General features: G+C 43.1%; 6 protein-coding genes across 6 annotated transcripts; all 6 read left to right on the forward strand.

Annotated features, from left to right (window-relative positions):
* Positions 1-588: 588 nt before the first annotated feature.
* Positions 589-2,332, forward strand: LOC131885950 (dnaJ homolog shv-like). Its single transcript, XM_059234163.1, has 3 exons — positions 589-909; positions 1,032-1,571; positions 1,651-2,332. The coding sequence occupies exons 1-3, from the start codon at positions 839-841 to the stop codon at positions 2,129-2,131; spliced, it is 1,092 nt and encodes a 363-aa protein (XP_059090146.1). The 5' UTR covers positions 589-838; the 3' UTR covers positions 2,132-2,332.
* A 664-nt stretch (positions 2,333-2,996) lies between these two features.
* On the forward strand, positions 2,997-4,469 carry LOC131885088 (translocon-associated protein subunit alpha-like). The gene has a single exon (XM_059233021.1). The coding sequence runs from the start codon at positions 3,188-3,190 to the stop codon at positions 4,013-4,015; it is 828 nt and encodes a 275-aa protein (XP_059089004.1). The 5' UTR covers positions 2,997-3,187; the 3' UTR covers positions 4,016-4,469.
* Positions 4,470-5,935: 1,466 nt separating this feature from the next.
* Positions 5,936-7,466, forward strand: LOC131885087 (protein ultraspiracle homolog). The gene has a single exon (XM_059233020.1). The coding sequence runs from the start codon at positions 6,068-6,070 to the stop codon at positions 7,436-7,438; it is 1,371 nt and encodes a 456-aa protein (XP_059089003.1). The 5' UTR covers positions 5,936-6,067; the 3' UTR covers positions 7,439-7,466.
* Positions 7,467-7,801: 335 nt separating this feature from the next.
* LOC131885656 (cilia- and flagella-associated protein 43-like) lies at positions 7,802-15,161 on the forward strand. The gene is made up of 17 exons (XM_059233766.1): positions 7,802-7,941; positions 8,019-8,264; positions 8,326-8,463; positions 8,531-8,650; positions 8,728-8,904; positions 8,979-9,518; positions 9,810-10,898; positions 10,982-11,206; positions 11,276-11,365; positions 11,437-11,738; positions 11,805-11,999; positions 12,377-12,524; positions 12,633-12,851; positions 12,922-13,155; positions 14,237-14,380; positions 14,443-14,750; positions 14,821-15,161. The coding sequence occupies exons 1-17, from the start codon at positions 7,912-7,914 to the stop codon at positions 14,942-14,944; spliced, it is 4,329 nt and encodes a 1,442-aa protein (XP_059089749.1). The 5' UTR covers positions 7,802-7,911; the 3' UTR covers positions 14,945-15,161.
* A 334-nt stretch (positions 15,162-15,495) lies between these two features.
* On the forward strand, positions 15,496-16,595 carry LOC131885660 (NEDD4-binding protein 2-like 1). Its single transcript, XM_059233770.1, has one exon. The coding sequence runs from the start codon at positions 15,887-15,889 to the stop codon at positions 16,592-16,594; it is 708 nt and encodes a 235-aa protein (XP_059089753.1). The 5' UTR covers positions 15,496-15,886; the 3' UTR covers position 16,595.
* Positions 16,596-16,753: 158 nt separating this feature from the next.
* On the forward strand, positions 16,754-17,700 carry LOC131885664 (2',3'-cyclic-nucleotide 3'-phosphodiesterase-like). Its single transcript, XM_059233772.1, has one exon. The coding sequence runs from the start codon at positions 16,754-16,756 to the stop codon at positions 17,414-17,416; it is 663 nt and encodes a 220-aa protein (XP_059089755.1). The 3' UTR covers positions 17,417-17,700.
* The last annotated feature ends 238 nt before the right edge of the window (positions 17,701-17,938 follow it).

Raw genomic sequence — 17,938 nt, forward strand, 5'->3', positions numbered from 1 at the left:
TTTGGAAAAGTGGACCAAATGTGTTGAAACATGATCCGAGGAAATATGCCTAATCGACGTCCTCGATGATTGGGGCGCTCATCACACCCAGGAAGATATCCATGGGAAAAATGGGTTGATGTGCGGCAAATGACAACGAAGTTGTTCAGAATGATGAAATAAAAAAAGAGCTAGTCAGGGCTTTCATAAAATTGGGTCTTACATCTGTTGGACGACCCAATGCATTCCTATTTTGGCCATGCATACCTTTATCTCAATGACTTACGGCCAATTTGAAACAAGTCGTTCATCAAGATCATATAACTAACTAGTGAAATGAGAACATGCCATAACGAGTCATTACCTAGTTGACGTTCGCCTTTCTTATGCTCATTCAGCTCATTCCCGATCAATGACCATTCGACAAAATAATACATCCCCCGTCGACCTAGTATCAAAGCTGACTCCCAGCCTACCCAAATATGTCTGGATGTTTTCATCCCTCGCCTAATTAAACCCATTTCAAAAGCCCCGCTCTTTTCGTGTTGCCCCTGTGGCCCAATCCCATTTCTCCACGCGAAAGTTCAGTGCCTTCATTGGTCGGCTTTCCCATCGTCAACAGAACAGTGCCAATAGTGGCAAGTAGTAGTGCAAAGCAAACAGAGCAGGCATTCTTGACACTCAACACACTCAACTTTCATCAGTCAAGAATCCAGATTTCCAGAATCCAGGATCCAGAATCTCGGCAGAAAGTCAAGCGAAGAGGGTGTGGTGCATGTGCCGTGCATGAATCCCGTTGACGGTCAACTCACCCGCTGACTGTGATACTCGCTTAGCCCGGTTTTTGAGGCCTGCAATCATGCAGAGTTCATCGACCGTGGGGATCCTGATGATCCTCTTGAGCGCCTTCACACTCGAAACCTGGGCCGGGTAAGAAAGAGAGGAGGGACGGGGCATGAGTCGACTAGTTGATCAATTAGAATTGATCCACGAACAGAGTCTTGTTTTTGAAGTTTTTAAATGGTTTTTTTTACCCCTTTTGCCTTGTTTAGACGAGATTTCTACAAAATTTTGGGTGTGTCTCGCTCCGCCAACACCAATCAGATCAAGAAAGCTTATCGCAAACTGGCCAAAGAGATGCATCCGGATCGCAATCCCGACAAGGAGGATGCCAACGAGAAGTTCCAAGACTTGGGAGCCGCTTACGAGGCCCTCTCGGATGCGGACAAGCGCAAACTCTATGACAAATGCGGCGAAGAATGCCTGAACAAGGAGGGCGGCGGCGGGGGCGGGGGTGATCCCTTTTCCAGTTTCTTTGGCGGTGATTTCGGCTTCAACTTCTTTGGTGACGGACCTGGCGGGGGCGAACGCGAAGCTCCGCGCGGGGCCAATATTGTCATGGACTTGTATGTGTCGCTGGAAGAGTTGTATGTGGGCAATTTTGTGGAACTCACGCATAATAAGCCGGTTATGAAACCGGCCAAAGGCACGCGACGCTGTAATTGTCGGCAAGAAATGGTTACACGCCAATTAGGGCCCGGACGGTTCCAGATGACGCAACAGCAAGTCTGCGATGAGTGTCCCAACGTCAAGTGAGTACCTGCGTTGATATAATAGCTAAAATCGGAGTAGTACGGGAATGTTGATGATGACTTCTTCTCTACGAATTAGATTCGTCACCGAAGAACATTTACTCGAGGTTGAGGTGGAACAAGGCATGACGGACGGTATGGAAACGAAGTTTGTAGCTGAAGGCGAGCCCCACGTAGATGGGGAACCGGGCGATCTCATTCTCAAGATTCGGACGGAGCCGCATCCTCGTTTTGAGAGGCGTGGCGATGATCTCTACCTGAACGTGACCATTTCTCTCGTGGACGCTCTGAGTGGGTTCGAGCTCGACATCGAGCATTTAGACGGACATCAGGTGCATGTGACTCGAGATAAGATCACTTGGCCCGGGGCCCGGATCCGAAAGAAGGGCGAAGGCATGCCAAACTTTGAAAACAATAACCTCTTCGGCACCTTGTACATCACATTCGACGTTCAATTCCCCAAAGGCGAGCTCACCCCCGACGAAAAGGAGGAAATGGCCAAGATTTTGAAGCAAGATCCCGTGAATAAAATTTATAATGGATTGGGTGGATTTTCATAGACATGGATGGTCGCATCAACTCATCCATGACATTGCCAGCCTCATTTGTGATATTTCTATGCCACTGTTAGATGAATGCCTGTTTTTGTTCGTATGTATGTGTGTGTTTAGGAATAGTGGCTCCGTTAGGACTTATATATTAGAACGCTGTCACGTCAGCATGGTTTTATTGATACAAAATAAAACCCTACCACAATCATACTCTCTCTTTTTTTTCTGAACATAGTTCTTATATTACGTATCATTGCTATTTGGCAAAAAAAGGAACCATCTTCTTATGGTTCCTTTGCCAAGCAGGAAGAATTGTTTTACTTGCAAATACCCATTGAAAGCCTGGAGTGTTTAAGGCGAGGTTGAATAAAGTACGCGAAATGTTTACAGATCACTCACGAAACTTGACCAAGTCTAAATCGAAACTTCCGCCGGGAACCAATTTAATAGCACTGAAAATTGACAAAAGTTTGTGCCTGGTAGTGCTCAAAAATCAGAAAAAATATATAAATGACTATTTTTTCAAAAATTCCTGTTTTTTGAACCCCAATTGTTTCATGTTTTTTGGCAAAACTATCAAATACTGGCAGGTTATTTCGACGACACAAAAGCTCTTCAAATTGACACGACTCGCATCAGCAGCCTACCTTCAAAGACATCCAAATAAAACTAGATAGGAGCAAAGACAAGAATCCCATGTTTTTTGTACACGATCAACATTTCTCTCAAATCAGAGTTACTCAAAGGCTTTCAAAAAACTTCATAAAGCATCAATTCAGTCACTAGTTACTCATTATTTCCATAAGCATCCTCTAATTTCATCGGGGTCTGGGCTTCGAATCTAGTCGCACTGTTTTTCTATGCCATTGATTTCATGATTTCTTGCATGCGTGACGTGTTCGGCAACTTGCGGACAAATCCTCTCCACTTGGTCACGGACTTCCACTTCCATCCAGCGTCGAGTTTGGCTTCTTCCTTGGATTGCAATCCTGTCCATTTCTCGTGCCATCCTCGCGGACACACATCTCGGGTTCGTTTGTCAAGCTTGGTTTTGCTTCGCTCATCATGACCAAGTGGCTGGTTCTGCTGTTGTTGGTCTCGCCGCTCCTGATCCAGTTCTCGGGCTCGCCGTGTTTGGTCCAGGCTCAAGAAGATGAAGTGGAGGAAGACGGCGCCATCGAGGACGAGGATGTAGACGGTGCAGGGGCTGATGAGGATGACGGTTTGGGCTTGAAGAAGAACGTCTCGCCGGATGTGGACACCACCATCCTGTTCACCAAGCCCACCACGCACTTGGGGGCGGCTGAGTTGCCCGGGGGTCAGATTGTGGAGTTCTTGGTGGGCTTCACCAACAAAGGCCCTTCGGACTTTGTGGTGGAGTCCTTGGATGCCAGCTTCCGGTACGCCATGGATTTCTCGTACCACATCCAGAACTTCTCGGCCCACGCCTACCAGAAGACGATCAAACCCAACGAGGAGACCACGTTGTCGTACTCGTTCGTGCCCGCGGATGCCTTTGCGGGTCGTCCCATTGGTTTGACGGTCAACTTGGCTTATCGCGACCTCCAGGGCAATCTGTTCATGGATCCCGTGTTCAATGAAACGGTCCAAGTGGTTGAGTTCGACGAGGGCTTCGACACCGAGGTGTTCTTCATGTACGTGTTCATCGTGGCGGGTGCCTTGCTCGTGCTTTTTCTCGCTGTCAACCTGCTGTCCGGGAAATCCAAGGGCAAGAAGAGTGTGGCTGCGGCCAAGCCCGTGGAGACTGGCACGGCCAACGACGATGTGGACTACGAGTGGATTCCTCGCACTGCCCTTCGCACGCCCGGTAGCAACAAGACTAGCCCCAAGCAGCGCAAGGCCAAGCGGAACGCGAGTTCGGATGAGGATTAGATGGAGCGACCCGTACATTCAGCATTCCTCTCACCAGTCTGAGCTTTTGATCACGCCCGCCCCTTCGGATGGCGCCTCCTCCGAGCGCGGCCATCACGAGATTGAATTCCAAAACCCCTATTTCGTTGCTATCCTTCTGGCTCAAATCCGTTCTATTCCAACTTTGCCTACCCTACTCCGCGACCGGCTCGTGCGTCTGCTGAAGCTTCTAACCATGTCCACACCCTGGGCGTGGCACCTCCTCGCCGATAATAACTCCACTTTTTACTTCCGCCTCCGGCTCCCCGGATGGTTCTGTTTGACCGCTTAAGCCCAAGTTCATGAGCTGTTCGGGGAGCCATTATCCAATGTCCGGTGTCTATCCATGGTTTAAACGCCATGAACTGTTGACATAATCGGGTTTTGTTGACGCATTTTATTACGTTCAATAAAATTTTAAAACTCAAATTTAAAACGGTTTCTTTATTCAACGTCTATACATACATACCCTTGACTACCATTGTACGAGGAAAATCATCAATATTTTAATATTTTCTCGGCGCAAAGTTTATCGCCATAAACTTATCAGCAACTGTTCTATTCTTTGAGCGTTTTTCTATTTCAGCGTTTCCTTTGTCACAGCCAACTTATGTTGAGAGCTATGAAAATTATGTTGTTTCTCTGACAGTTATTGAGAAATCTTTTTGCCAGACCGGGAAAGATCCAAGAACTCATGGCTTCATTTGGCAATTTTCCATTTTAAGGCAGTATTGACTTGACCAAAAACAGTTTCGTCCAATTGTTCGGTCAAAGGGAAGAAGGACCGTAACAAAGAGGCGGAACATTTTACTTTCAAAAAATATCCAAAAATTGGACAAATAAACATTGACCGAGCGAAGTCGCTTACCCTTTTTTGTTCATGCTCCTTTTAAATTGATAAACTTTGAATATATGCGGTGCAACTTGAGAGTTGTTGCCCTTTCATTATCAATTTTTGAGTTCTTAAGCTCTGCATAGATTTTATGCCAAATCAATTAGAAACTTGAATGAAATTGAGAAAATTTAGTTAGATGCCGGAAACATCATTTTTCATGAATTACAAATTACTGGCCAAAACAGCTCTCTCGAATGCAAAAGTTAGTCTTTTTTTCGTACGCTGTGTGCTCATATGGGAAACCTTAAGTTATACAAGTGTGTTTATTGATCATTTCCCTTTCGTGCGGCATTTGAATTCGGCATCGCCATCATCAGAACTCTACTCGTAAAGTTCTCTTCTAGTACACTTGTAAGTGGTTTACTGATTCACACTCCTGTCTAATCAATATTAAAGTTCACTAAACATCGCAGGGAACCAATCAACCGCTTGAGATCGTCGTCCTCTCAAGATGTCTCTAGATTTAGATGGAGAACCTCCTACGGAGTTGATGGCGTTGGATGGAAAACATTTTCTCTTGGGTGGTTTCGAGCCTCAATCCTTGTGCATTGTCACCGAAGACGTGATTGCCTTACACAATGGTTCTCAGATCAAATTCTTCTTCCTACGATCCGGTCGATCCCGGTGTTTCATTCCAAATGAATCTAGGGGTATATCGGCACTTTGTGCCAGAGACGATTTGGGGGCGATTGCATGGAGTGAGGCTGGACCAAAACCCAATGTCCATGTTATGCTTTACGGAGATCCTCTTCAACCTCATTTGCTTCCAGGTAAGGCATTGAACTCAAGCCATTTATCGTAGCTAACTGAAAAGACGCTCTCGTCCTTGGAAGTCCTCACATGTATTTTCAGTCGGCCAAGCACTTTGGTTCGAGTAGTATTAGGCGTCCTTCAAACGTTTATTCAATACTCGATGCATGAACAAGCCCCCCACCCCCCCCCTCACATGCCTCATGAGTGAGATCAAGAACTAGCTCACAGCTCTTGAGAAGCTTCAAGTTGGCTGGTGATCTCAAAAGTACACGATGACTGCAATCATCTACGTAGTGCTAGAATAATTCAGTGTAACTATCCAATAGCAAAGCAGACCAACAAGTGCAGTACAAATCTTGACGTGATAGATATCTGTCCAAACAACTATGGAACTGGTAGCAGAAAATACACCGTTTAACCTCGCGGATTTTGTGGATAGTGACACTTTATCAACCATACCCCAAATATCTCCCCCCGAATTGGATGGTTCTTATGATACCATAAGTGATCAGGAGCTCGCCACTATCTTGACTGACACTTTGTGCAATGACCTCAGTGTGAGTCCCGAGAATTCAAGCAAGGATGATGATTCTTGGTTCAACCGCAGTGAATTGTTTGGCGCGGAATATCCCGAACTTTCAGAAAGTTCCTGCCCCATTTGTAACAAACCCGTCGGGAAGCATAGTTATTATGGAGCTAGAGTGTGTGTGAGTTGTCGAGGTTTCTTCCGAAGATCCGTTCAAAACCATCATTATCCTATTTTTAAATGCAATTTCAACGAAGATTGCGCCATTGACTCAAAATCCAGGACCAGTTGCAAAGCATGTCGTTATCAAAAGTGCTTGATTGCCGGAATGAAGCCCAATTTAGTGATGTCCAATGAAGAGCGAAAGAAGCGAATTGTGAGGAAGTATTCGAAAACTTCGACATTGGCCATGACATACCAAGATCTGAAGAAGAGCTCCCAGATGTCCTTGTTATTCACGGATGAGGATGAAAATCGATATTATATGGAGTTCCAGGAGCTAATAAGGGGTTCTTGTGCCCACTACGTCAATTTCTTTGCCGACCATTTGGAACTTCTGGACAAGTTTGCCAACTCTGCCTTAACGGGCAAAGTTCGTGATAGAGCTTTGCTCGACTCCATGGATCATTTGGATGAGTCTTGGATGACCAACTACTGCTTTCAATTACCTCAAATTGCTAACGTGTCGGCCTTTGATAAGATGGTGCTTCTCCGACACAATTATCCCACGATTTTCGGATTGCTGTGGGGAGCTTATAACACGAACCAGGATTTTTTTGCCTATTTTTTGCTAGTCTTAGAATACGCAGAAAAAGAGCAAGATCGCAACGACAAGGCAAAGAAGATCATGGCCTTTCAGCACAAGGATAGCTTCATGGTTGACCCTATTGTAAAGTTCCCCACCCGGGAATGCGTGTATCGATATGACTTATCCCCCAGCGATGAATTCTTTATCCAAATGAAGAAGATGCATCATCTGCTTCGAGATCCACGAACAAATAAATTGGACCTTACCTTGTTTAGCTTAGTCCTTCGTTATGTCATGGTTTGCACTGATTTTCAAGCCAAGTTGGAAAACAGAGAGGGTATCAACAAGATTCGAGATTGTCAATTTTTCCAACTGAAAAGGTACATCCAATCAAAACACAAAGTGAATGATGTCAATATCTTTACTATCCTAAGTACGGCTCAATGTGTGCACACTGCAATGCAAAGAAAGGTATTTTCTTGACTTTAAATAAACGTCAATCGACCAACAATTGCTTTCTCTTACTTGATAGGTCAATTTGTTAATTTTCCGGACAGAGGTGAAGGTAATTGATTTTCGGCAAATCTTAGTAAACCGGGGTTCACCGAAAACCCCCGATAGGCTGATGCGGGGAAATGTTTTACGAGTGAAAATTTGTTTTCTCTTCATTATAATTATGTTTGTGTACAAAAATCCGTTTTTCGGTGGAATGTATTTTTCGGGTCGCAAAGTCTACTTTTCAAACATTCTGATGAGTCAAGTTTTAAGTCATTATTTAGACCAAAAAGGTGGTGTTGTGAAATTGTCAAAGAACCAAAAACCATGATCTAAGCACATTTTCAGGTGATGCCCAAATCGAATACGTCGATCTGGCTTTCAACCAAAAGGATCTATTGCTCGGTCTATCAGGAATCCCAGACTTTAAAATTACCCTTTGGCATTGGACAACCGGAGACATGGTTTTTAGTCAAAGCTTGAACTCCCACGTAGGACTCTATTGAAATAGCAACTTACCAACTTCAGTTACAGACCATAATCCATGCCTACTCTTCAAATAATCTAGGATCTAACTACAAAGGCCACTGTCAGTTCTGTGGCTGGAACGGGCTCTTCCAAGACATTTATCTTCCGATCCTCGGACCAGAAGCTGAGTGTGTGGCAGGTGAAACGTTTTGGCGAAGAACAAGCCATTTTTAAGCATACGGCCTCAAATAATGACATTCGAAAAGCAATGGAGAACGCTTTGGCATCTTGTTGGCAACTGCGAAGCATCTTGTACATTTTACAACCGGAGGGAAAACTAAGCAAGGTGACACTAAACAACAAGAAAATGTAACTAAACCATACTTTATCCGCTATATCCTTCCTAGTGCGACATCAACAAACAAACTTTGGTTGCTTGCACTGTCGCTGATGATTTACAACACTTCTTCTTGTCCAATCAATCAATGGTGGATATATTTCCACATTTCAATGGACTCATAGCCATTGCTCGATGTCAGGTGGTGGTAAGAAGCTAACAATCAACTAACTATCATGATCCTTCTTGAAAGCTTTTTTTTTAACCCATTGCAGACCATTCAAGTAAAAGACAATGACCTAAAGATCGAACATCGCCATGATCTCCCTGAAGCACGTTCTGCCCAAGTTAAGGAAATGGTTTCTAGTTTTTCATTCGTCGCTATTACTATAAAGGTGACTGTTCAGTCTGGGAATCAATTGATTATACTAAAAGTCACCTGACCTACTGACATGTTTGATTGGGGTTTCAGCAAAATTTCCTCCTGATCCAAACAACTGAGCACGAAATCGTGAGCCAAGTGGTCGATGCAGGTCTCAGTTTTTCTATCTTCAGCCACGCCTGCTTACTTCGCCCAGCAAATGACATTTTTGTCACTGTGGATGAATCCAAAATGCTCAGATTATATTCGATGTATAGCAAAGCCATGGTTCGTCGGGGAAACGTCTTTCAAAGTTCATCCTAAATGAGCAAGATCGTCAGAACTTTGTTGCATAATTTTAGATCCTTGAAAGCCCGCTAAATTTCTCAATTGGTTTGTTGATCAGCACCCCGTCCTCCAAAGCCTTTTTCTTCGAAGAAAATGGGCAACGTGTTCTCGTTACGAATGTGAAAATTCAAGAGGGCGTGCTCGAAATGAGTTCTGTTACACCTATAACGACAAAGGGTATCTCTTTCGCCACTCAAAATCAGACCAATGCACAAGAATGGATACTTGGCAACTCTGAGAGGAATCAGATATTCTTAACTGACACACTTGATCAAGAACCTCATTTGCGAGTCAAAACTTACTTGGACTTGGAGAGTCGTTTCACAGCTGTTTCATTTCGAGAATCAGTAATTCTGTTACTTATGGTGGAAAAGCAATGTTATGGCAAGATGGTTACTGTAGTTGAGAGGGACAAATCGACCGATGACCTCTTCATAACTCAGGTCATTCGAACCTCGGAGTATTGCACAGGACTGTGTCTCTCAAATGATGGGGACCGATTCTTCACCTTGCTCCAAACCGACAAAACCTTGGCAAGTTTCTCCATCAAAGGGGTAAGTTGCTCAACACACAAGTCACAATTTTCACGCTTCTCGAATTTGGATATATAGCTTTATTTCATAAAAAGAGCGCAACCTGGTATTCAATATACTTATTGAGCGATTTTATATCAATCGAACATGTAACAAGTGAATATTCCAGGCTTGGAATGAGCTGGATTTGGGTTCGCAGTCTACATGAAATGTATGTATGATACACGATTGGTCGACTTCTGGCCTCAACAGTGTTTGAAGTTCCTAGATTGAGACAAGTTCATTGAAAGTCATCCAATCCATTTCTCCTAGGAATCATTTGAAGAGCGTTTACCATCTGCAGAAACGAAATCCATTCATGTGTTAGGCTTGTATTGCATCCAAAAATCCGAAAACCGGTTGGTCTTGATCGGCGAGGCAGGATTGATCAGCTACTTGGAACCCAATGAAGGAACCCATAAAAGTGCCGTCAGAATGTTTGGCAACCTACAAGAAACCATAAAATGCTTTGATTTAATTGATGACTCGCTCCTCCTTGTTGTTGGCCAATCAGGCACAGTACATATTCTTGAGCGAGATTACCCGTCACACAATATGAAGACCACTTTGGCACTTCAAGTGCTCGACCCAGCAACTGGGAAGAGCAATGCCCGCTCTTGGCTGGAAGATCACCAACAAAGGCTTCACGATCGCAAGAGAGAAAGTCACCAAGAGGTTTTGGACACGATAGCCAGTGGCTTGAGTCGAATCAAGTCCCAAGTCTCTTCACTGTTGAAAGAGAACGAATCCCTTCCATCGCATGAACAACTGAATCGTCATGATTTCGAACTAAATTCGGATGAAAAACAGCGTCTCTATCAAGAGGGGTGTCTGCAAGAGAAGAATCTTGTTCTTGAATTGAAGGCCAAACATCAATCCGTGAGAAGAATTGGTGACAAACTAAAAGCGTCCATTTGGGACCACATGGCTGTCAAAGGGCGATCTATCGAAGGGATCCAATCTAAAATCATTGTATCCAACTACGTCTTACTACCAATATCCTCCAAAGAAATGAGAGAATTGCAAAAGATCATTGCACATCGAAAATCCAGTAGCAACTTTTCGGATCTCTCAAAACGTTTGAAAAACATCCAGGACTCAGGGGGGAAATTGCCCGCGCAACTTGAACATCTGGGATCAATGGAAGTACCTCTGGATTCTCCAATACCCAGTGCAAATGCCACGCCAAGGTTGTCTTCTTACGAAATTGGAACCCCTCAAATCGGCTCAGAGATTGAAGATGGATGGACGAGTAACTATGGGAACACGTTCAATCCCAGTCTAATCAAAGACAGTTTCTTGTTCCCACAATTAGAGATCTCAACGCTGCTTCACTCTCAAAAGCAGATCCTTTTGTTGCGCGTAAGATGAACGTTCCAGAGTTTTATAATGACTGTTCCCTTTACAAAGTAGACTTCTCACATTGCTTTTGATGTGTTTTCCAGAACGCGATACATCAGTTCAAAACCAAATTCAATAGGAATTTTGACTCATTATTCGAGAAGAAATTCCAGATGATCCACGAAATTCTAAAGTGGAAATCGGAACTAGATCGAGTGGGATGCTCAGAGGGACTTTATCAAATAACAAGAAAGCCAATTGGAACAGATTTTGTGTCTTGGTCATTGGTGGAAAACCCAGAGGTGGTTTTCAACTTTCTTAACCCTGAAGTACGTTTGGTAAAAGCAATGATGATAGGGCCGATTAAATCATTGTTAACAAAATTATTCGTCTTCCAGAGAATTCCAATTAAGCAAGACTCAAGTAAAGCAGTGGAACATATTCCTAGCTTCGACACTACGAAAGAGATCATTCCCCCGGATTTTCAGGCAATGTTCATTCGCCCTGACAAATTTGACAATTGTATTTAAACGACCAATACGAAACACTTCAATTCCAGGGTCAAAACGAATTAGTCGAGCTTTCGCCTGCCCAGCAGAGCGTTTTGGAGGAGTTCAAAGACTTTATATCAAGTCGCAAAAAGCATGAAACCAGAGACAACCGAAGCACATCAAATACGCAGATTCTCTTGGAAAGACGAGTCGAAGAAAGCGTGAACCAATTTGAGAGAGATTTGGAAGATCTCTACAGGCATAAGATCACGTACCAAAAGAGTGTCTTGACCGAGGAGCTTAGAATTCTTTTGCATGTGGAACGTATGGCAAGAGTAGAAGAACTTCAAAAAGAAGAAACCGCTTTCAAGTACCAAAGCAGTATCTTTCATTGGCTTTAAAAGTTTCGAGCAATTTTATTCGAGTCTCTCTCCAGGAATGAGATCGTCAAGGCCAAAGCTCAATTCGAAAATGCGGAGAAGCAATTGGCTATGGGAACCGAAGCTTTGGATCAAGCGAAAAACTTGTTGAGTGACCTGAGTGAAAACGATAAACTCTTGGACAAGAATTTTAAGAAATCATTCCAAGGTCTTAACTACAACCAGCTTGAATCCCTATTAAAAGCGTTCAGGTAAATTATTTGATTCGACCATGACATAATTTCATGCCATTGCATAACATAATTTTGGCATATTTTGCTTTTCTAAAAAATCAGAATTACATTTTTCACAACATGCAAAAACACTTGCTCAATGACAAAGCGATTGTAGTGTCTTAAGAAATGCAAAATCATTTGACTGAAGCCTTTTTTAAAACAATACCGCACATCCTATGCCACACATCTTGCTTCTATCAAACTGCCAATAATTCAGTCCGATTCACAGATTGGAGATTAAGATCGTTTTTAAAAACAAATCTGGAAACTATTGCAACAACACGTTTAAAAAGTATATATCAAATAGCTTATCAGTTCCGTAGATCTTTGTAGTCCAAAATTTTGCAATTCAGAAAACGTCCTAGGGCAGGAGCCAGTATAGAACGAACTATCGCAATTTTCACCAAAAAAGACCCCAAACACTCGAAGATTCTCTCGATGATCGGTCAAAAGGACTCGAAGGACCCCCGCTCCAAAAGCATTGCTTCAACCCTGGAGAAGGTAAGCGTCACAGGGATCGGGGCACGGGGGGGGGAGGGAAGCTGGTCTGGGTCAGGGATTCAAAATTTGATATCGAACCCCAATGATATTTCGGGTGATTGTTCGTAGATGTGCAATATGTTTTTGGGTCCTGCCAGTGCTAGAGCATCTGGTCCGCCCACATCGGGCGTCCAGGCTCTCTCTTTGGATGAACTAGATCGATCCAACCATTGTCCGGAGAGTGTGAATCTCGATTCATGGCGCACTTTATGTCAATTGAGGCGGAAAAAAATCGCAAGTGAAGAGAGGATTGCTGGTTTGGTTGCTCATCTAGCGGAGACGGAAGAGGTAATCTCAAAGAAATCGGCCATGACAAGTGTAATTGGGACTGTAAGGGGATTGATTATCTTTTTTCCAGTTCGTGCAAGAGTCAAATCGGTCCCTTGAGCAGGAAACTCAAAGGCGGCTTGAACTTCAACGTCTTCACACTGATTGGCGAAAGAAACGAAATCGAGAGGTCAATGACACTGAATTGGTACTTTCTATTCCTCGGGGTCAAGTAGAAATGGAATTAAATGACTTTGACCCTTTCTTGGGAGACGCAATCTTGTTGACGGAAAACGTGGTCAAAAAAGCGAATGCCGAAATCGACGTAAGTAAAAAGATATTGGTCAATGGCCAGGGCATTAGCTACAAGTATTGAAATTACAAGCAACGAAATTGCAATATTCGTTCCTCATTTCCAAAACCAAACTGCACTCCTAATATCAATTCAAAATAGTTTAACTGTAACGACCGGAAAAAAATAAAAATCACTCATTTCTCGTTCCTTTTCTTTCAATCCAAAAAGCGGCATTTTTTTTTCCTCTTAGCCACTTGAGAAAACTCCAGTTTTGGGGGCAATCTTTACAGAAATTACCGATTGTCGAAACATTATTTTCACTAGCAACATGAATTGATTTATTGTTACAGTGTATTCTGAATGGGAGAGATCAGCGCTAAGATTTGTGCTTGATCATAGCTACGTACAGGGTGGTTTTTTGGCTTTGAATCTTACTTACATTTACAATGCTTTACAGCTTACCTGACAAACAGTCAAAATATCCTCCTCAATTGATTACGGTTGCACCGAAGATCTGATTCAAAGCAAATTGTCAAGTTGTGTGTTGACAGGAAATCATCCTTTGACATGAGTATGATACAACAAATTTCTCAACATTTCCATTACTTCTGTGTGCACAGGTTAGAAGAGGGAAACTTCATACTTTGACGATTTCTCATGCAGCTTTTCATCATGGTTTTTAGTATTATCGTTGCGAACCTTTAAGAGCTATTAACAATCAATCAAAGTGACTCGTCTCAGATTTTACTTTAAGACACGACTCCATTCGGTGGAATTTTGTAAATCAATTTGTTTGCAAATCAATTTGATTTCATTGCATTTGACATGCTTTGTCAAAATATACTCATTCTATTTGCCAGATACGTTGAAGTCTCGCCATAACGAGGTTAAATGGCTGTAATATTGGCCATCTAGGCTTTAGGAAAAAAAAGAAATCGAATAACTCCACTACAGTTGTTTTTCGCGGAATGGTTGTTTGATGAATTACTCATTTGGGTCAAAGTTACTAGAACTGTATTCCCATCCTGTATTGAACGGCTCTGAAGGCCCAGTCAATAGCCAATAGATTCAGTGACAACGTTAGCAAATCATTTTGACATTTTTTCGACAGAGAAGTGGCGCTTTCAAATTGGCCGCTCAGAGGGAAAGCCGTCAAGTGCAAAATGGGACCAAAATGTTGCAATGGGAACGGGACAAGCTTCTATTCCAGAAAGAGGAGGCCAATGCCAAGTGGTTTGACATTCAGCAGACAAAGGTTTCTCTCACATAGTCAACGTGTTTCAGAATGTTTCATGAGCTTGTAATTGTTTCATTTAGCTATCCAAGGAAAGCCGAGGGCATTTGGAAACTTTGAAGCAACTAAAAAACAATAAAACAATCGAAGGCGGGTTCTCCATGACCGATGAGTACAGTCGTTTGGATAAATCGACTCAACAAACTGATCAATACCTGACAGAGAGACTGGAACAACTGAAGGCAGAAAGCGAATCAATCAAAATGGCGACTCAAAAGAAGGAAACCAACAATAGCAAGCTTCAAGATGAAATTTACGTACTCGCGAACGAGATTGAGGAGACAAGAAAGATTGTTCAGGAGTCGACGCCAAGAGACAAAAGCGATGAAAGGTCAGTTTTTTGGAACACATGGAGAGCTTGCCCACAAATGCCTATGCATTTGCAATATTCTATCTTGCAGAATTGCCCGAGCCATGAAGAGGAACAGATTGGTGATTAAGATTAAAGAGCAAAATGAGTTGATCGTCAACCTCCGCGATCAACTGGACACTTACATGTTTAGCTCGTTTCCCTCTCTTGGCTGAAAAAAATCGTTTTTACTTCTTGAATGACTCCATCAATGTGCCCATTTGGGCAAAGCTACTGAGATATGGTCAATTTTCCTCATAGCTTAAAGCAAAAATAGGCCAAATAAAGTCAAATGGTTCAAAATTTTCCCTTACCAACTTGGAGGGCGGCATAAATACACTCTCTTTTTGGAGAGACAGTAAAATGAATAGTTGCAAAATGCGACACGTAAATGAAATGAATAAAAAAAAAATCGACACCGTTGACTCATTCATGCACGGCTTGCAAAACAGACCTGTGCGTCGGATCGGATCGGGTATCCAAGTCTGATCCGAACTAAATTTTCCTAACCCAAATGCAATCCGATTTTTTCCCGCTCAATCCGATCCAAACCCGAATTCGATCGCATCCCAAAAGTTGGATCCTAGGTGCAGCTCTAGTACAAAAGCTCGTGAAGTTACGCCAAAATTGCACTAAATTACTTTGACCACTAAGACTTTGTTTGTACTTGGACACAAAAAGCACAATCTACAGTAACTCCTCAATTTTAGTAACCCTGATTCATTCTTGGCGAATGTACTTCTTCCACTTGATCCATCGACAATGGGAAAGTCAAACAAACAACAGAGAGCAAATATATTTGAAAAGGACATTTCGATTAGGGTTTCTGGGCTATATGTAAAGGCAAACCTTAGCATTGTTTAAGGTCGGCCGTGATAGTTGAATTATGATTGATAGCTCTCTATCTACATGGTGCCTTTTTGAATGAATGGTACGTCCAAGTAAGGTGACAATAAGTGGTGCAATCCTAAGGAGAACAGATCCTAAAGCAAATATGAATCTACTCAGTGTGAATTATCTCTTCAAGCCTGTTGGCTTATCTTTTCACAAGGCAAATTATTGCCTTAACACTTTCCACCAACAAACTTCGGGGATCTTTGATCCCATAAATTTCGATCATGTCGAAGAAAAGGGAGAAGCGAAACGCGAAAGCAACGAAAGGTAAAACCATGGGTCAAAATCTGTGTACCAATCGGAAGACTGAACCCACAAGTTCCTTGGGGAGTCGCGAAAACCTTCAATCAAATTCGGAGGAGGTTCATCCGGTGACTGGAAGATCAGACGCTTCTTTGGATTTGGCCATCCGATCCATTGATCAATTATCCCTAGCTTCGGACGAAAATGAACGCATCGTTTTTGATGAGGCAATCTCAGAGGACCCTTACTTGTCATTTCCGTTTCTCATCGACCCCCCCTCAATTCAATGGTACAAGGAGAACCAGGTCATGCTAGTCTTGAGGGGACTTTCGGGATCGGGTAAGTCCACCATCGTCCAAGCCATCCAGAAGACCTATCCTGCGGCCGTGGTGTGCTCTGCCGATCATTTTTTCATAGATACTAATGGAGAGTATAAGTTTGATGCCGATCTTATTAAAAACGCTCACGAATCGTGCCAGAAACGAGCTCGAACTGCACTGGAAAACGCCAAGCCCATGGTTGTGATTGATAACACGAATGTTCAGAAGTGGGAGATGAATTTCTACTTCAGCATAGCCAAAGCCAACAAGTACATCGTGATACTGGTGGAAACCAAGACTCCATGGAAACTTGACCCGCATGAACTGGCATCCAGAAACTCACATGGTGTTTCCGAAGAGGTCCTTTGACGAAAAGTGGGCCAATTTAAGGACATTGTGCCCACATACTACGCATTATTCGTCAACGTTCGTACGAGTGCGTTAATTTTGGACACTGCCAAACATATCCTTGCCTCATGCCTCCAGTCCTGCCCAGAGTTCGAGGCCAATTTTGCTTCTTTCAGTTCGATGATTAACTTGAAATCGATGCTAGGGTTTTACACTCGTGATGAATGTTTGCCCTCGAACAAGACAATGGTTCACTGCACCATGAAATTCTGCGGAAAAGATGGGGGCGCCACATATCTCAAACAACCTGTCGTCCAAAATAGGTTGGGCCAGGTGTTTCCGATCACTGTGATCGGTTTGGTTTTTACACCAAGAACGTTGGGAGCTCGAGTTTTTCTCTCGGAGCAAGAACTGGAAATTTACAATCAAGATGACAGTGAATCCAATCCAAACCCGTTACCAAAGCGCCGAAAGGCGAAATCCACCAAGAAAAGAGATTCTAAAATGAAGTTAATGGATGACAGACCAACGGAATCCAATTCCACCATACCAGAGGGCTTGAAAAGCCGAGCTCTGACCGTTGGCAAGTCTTTTTTTCCCATCCCTGGCCACGGTCGAAGAGCGCATATAACACTGGGAACAAGCGATGGTGTTCCACCGGTTACAACTGGTTTTGACCTTTTGGAAGTGGTGCAAAGAGAGAAAGAGGCCTTCCAGTCCTCGTTAGTGGTGCCAACATTTGACACGGCCTTCGGGAAGTTGCGCAATTACGAAGATGACTTATGGGTGCTGTATTTCGATCGAGCTTGGGAGATCGACTCCATTTTCACTGGTAGCTATTAACAAGGATAGGAAGAGTGGAAGAATGGAAGTGATATTTGGCATATATCAGTCCAAGAAGGCTGTGTCCTGTTTTACCAATGAATGATTTCGTACCTAAACTGATATGTGCATTGAAATTTTCGCTGTTAATTCCTGCCATTTCGGATTTGATATCGTAGCACAACATGATTGAAGCAAGACTAATGGAATCCTTTCAGGTCAAAGGATAATGCATTGAAAGCCTATGATTTTACTTTTTACATGCCTTACGATTTCATTAAACCAGTGGTCTCATCATTACCTAATCAGCGTTCCTCTGAATCCTGCGCTACCTGCTTCATGAATGCTACAATATCTCTTGATTTCTTGCTGGGCGAAAATCAGGAAGAATAGTAGAGGCTTTGTCCATCGATCTACTGTAGTCTGTTACACCTTGTTACTAAGGTCCCTCCTTGATTGCCGCTATGCTCTTGGCAACCACGTCAAAAAAGTTACATACACTTATCCAGTACACTTGGCCAGGTTTCCCTCGCTATTTTCCCT

This window comes from Tigriopus californicus, chromosome 8, assembly GCF_007210705.1.
Source record: "Tigriopus californicus strain San Diego chromosome 8, Tcal_SD_v2.1, whole genome shotgun sequence".
Taxonomy (NCBI): Eukaryota; Metazoa; Arthropoda; class Copepoda; order Harpacticoida; family Harpacticidae; genus Tigriopus; species Tigriopus californicus.

Coding starts and splice junctions, on each gene's coding strand:
- LOC131885660 (XM_059233770.1), top strand. CDS start 15,887: ATGTCGAAGAAAAGGGAGAAGCGAAACGCGAAAGCAACGAAAGGTAAA.
- LOC131885664 (XM_059233772.1), top strand. CDS start 16,754: ATGATTAACTTGAAATCGATGCTAGGGTTTTACACTCGTGATGAATGT.
- LOC131885088 (XM_059233021.1), top strand. CDS start 3,188: ATGACCAAGTGGCTGGTTCTGCTGTTGTTGGTCTCGCCGCTCCTGATC.
- LOC131885950 (XM_059234163.1), top strand. CDS start 839: ATGCAGAGTTCATCGACCGTGGGGATCCTGATGATCCTCTTGAGCGCC. Junction 910..1,031: donor ACACTCGAAACCTGGGCCGG/GTAAGAAAGAGA, acceptor TGCCTTGTTTAG/ACGAGATTTCTACAAAATTT. Junction 1,572..1,650: donor GATGAGTGTCCCAACGTCAA/GTGAGTACCTGC, acceptor TCTACGAATTAG/ATTCGTCACCGAAGAACATT.
- LOC131885656 (XM_059233766.1), top strand. CDS start 7,912: ATGGTTTTTAGTCAAAGCTTGAACTCCCAC. Junction 8,651..8,727: donor TCGTCGCTATTACTATAAAG/GTGACTGTTCAG, acceptor TTGGGGTTTCAG/CAAAATTTCCTCCTGATCCA. Junction 11,366..11,436: donor TCATTCCCCCGGATTTTCAG/GCAATGTTCATT, acceptor CTTCAATTCCAG/GGTCAAAACGAATTAGTCGA.
- LOC131885087 (XM_059233020.1), top strand. CDS start 6,068: ATGGAACTGGTAGCAGAAAATACACCGTTTAACCTCGCGGATTTTGTG.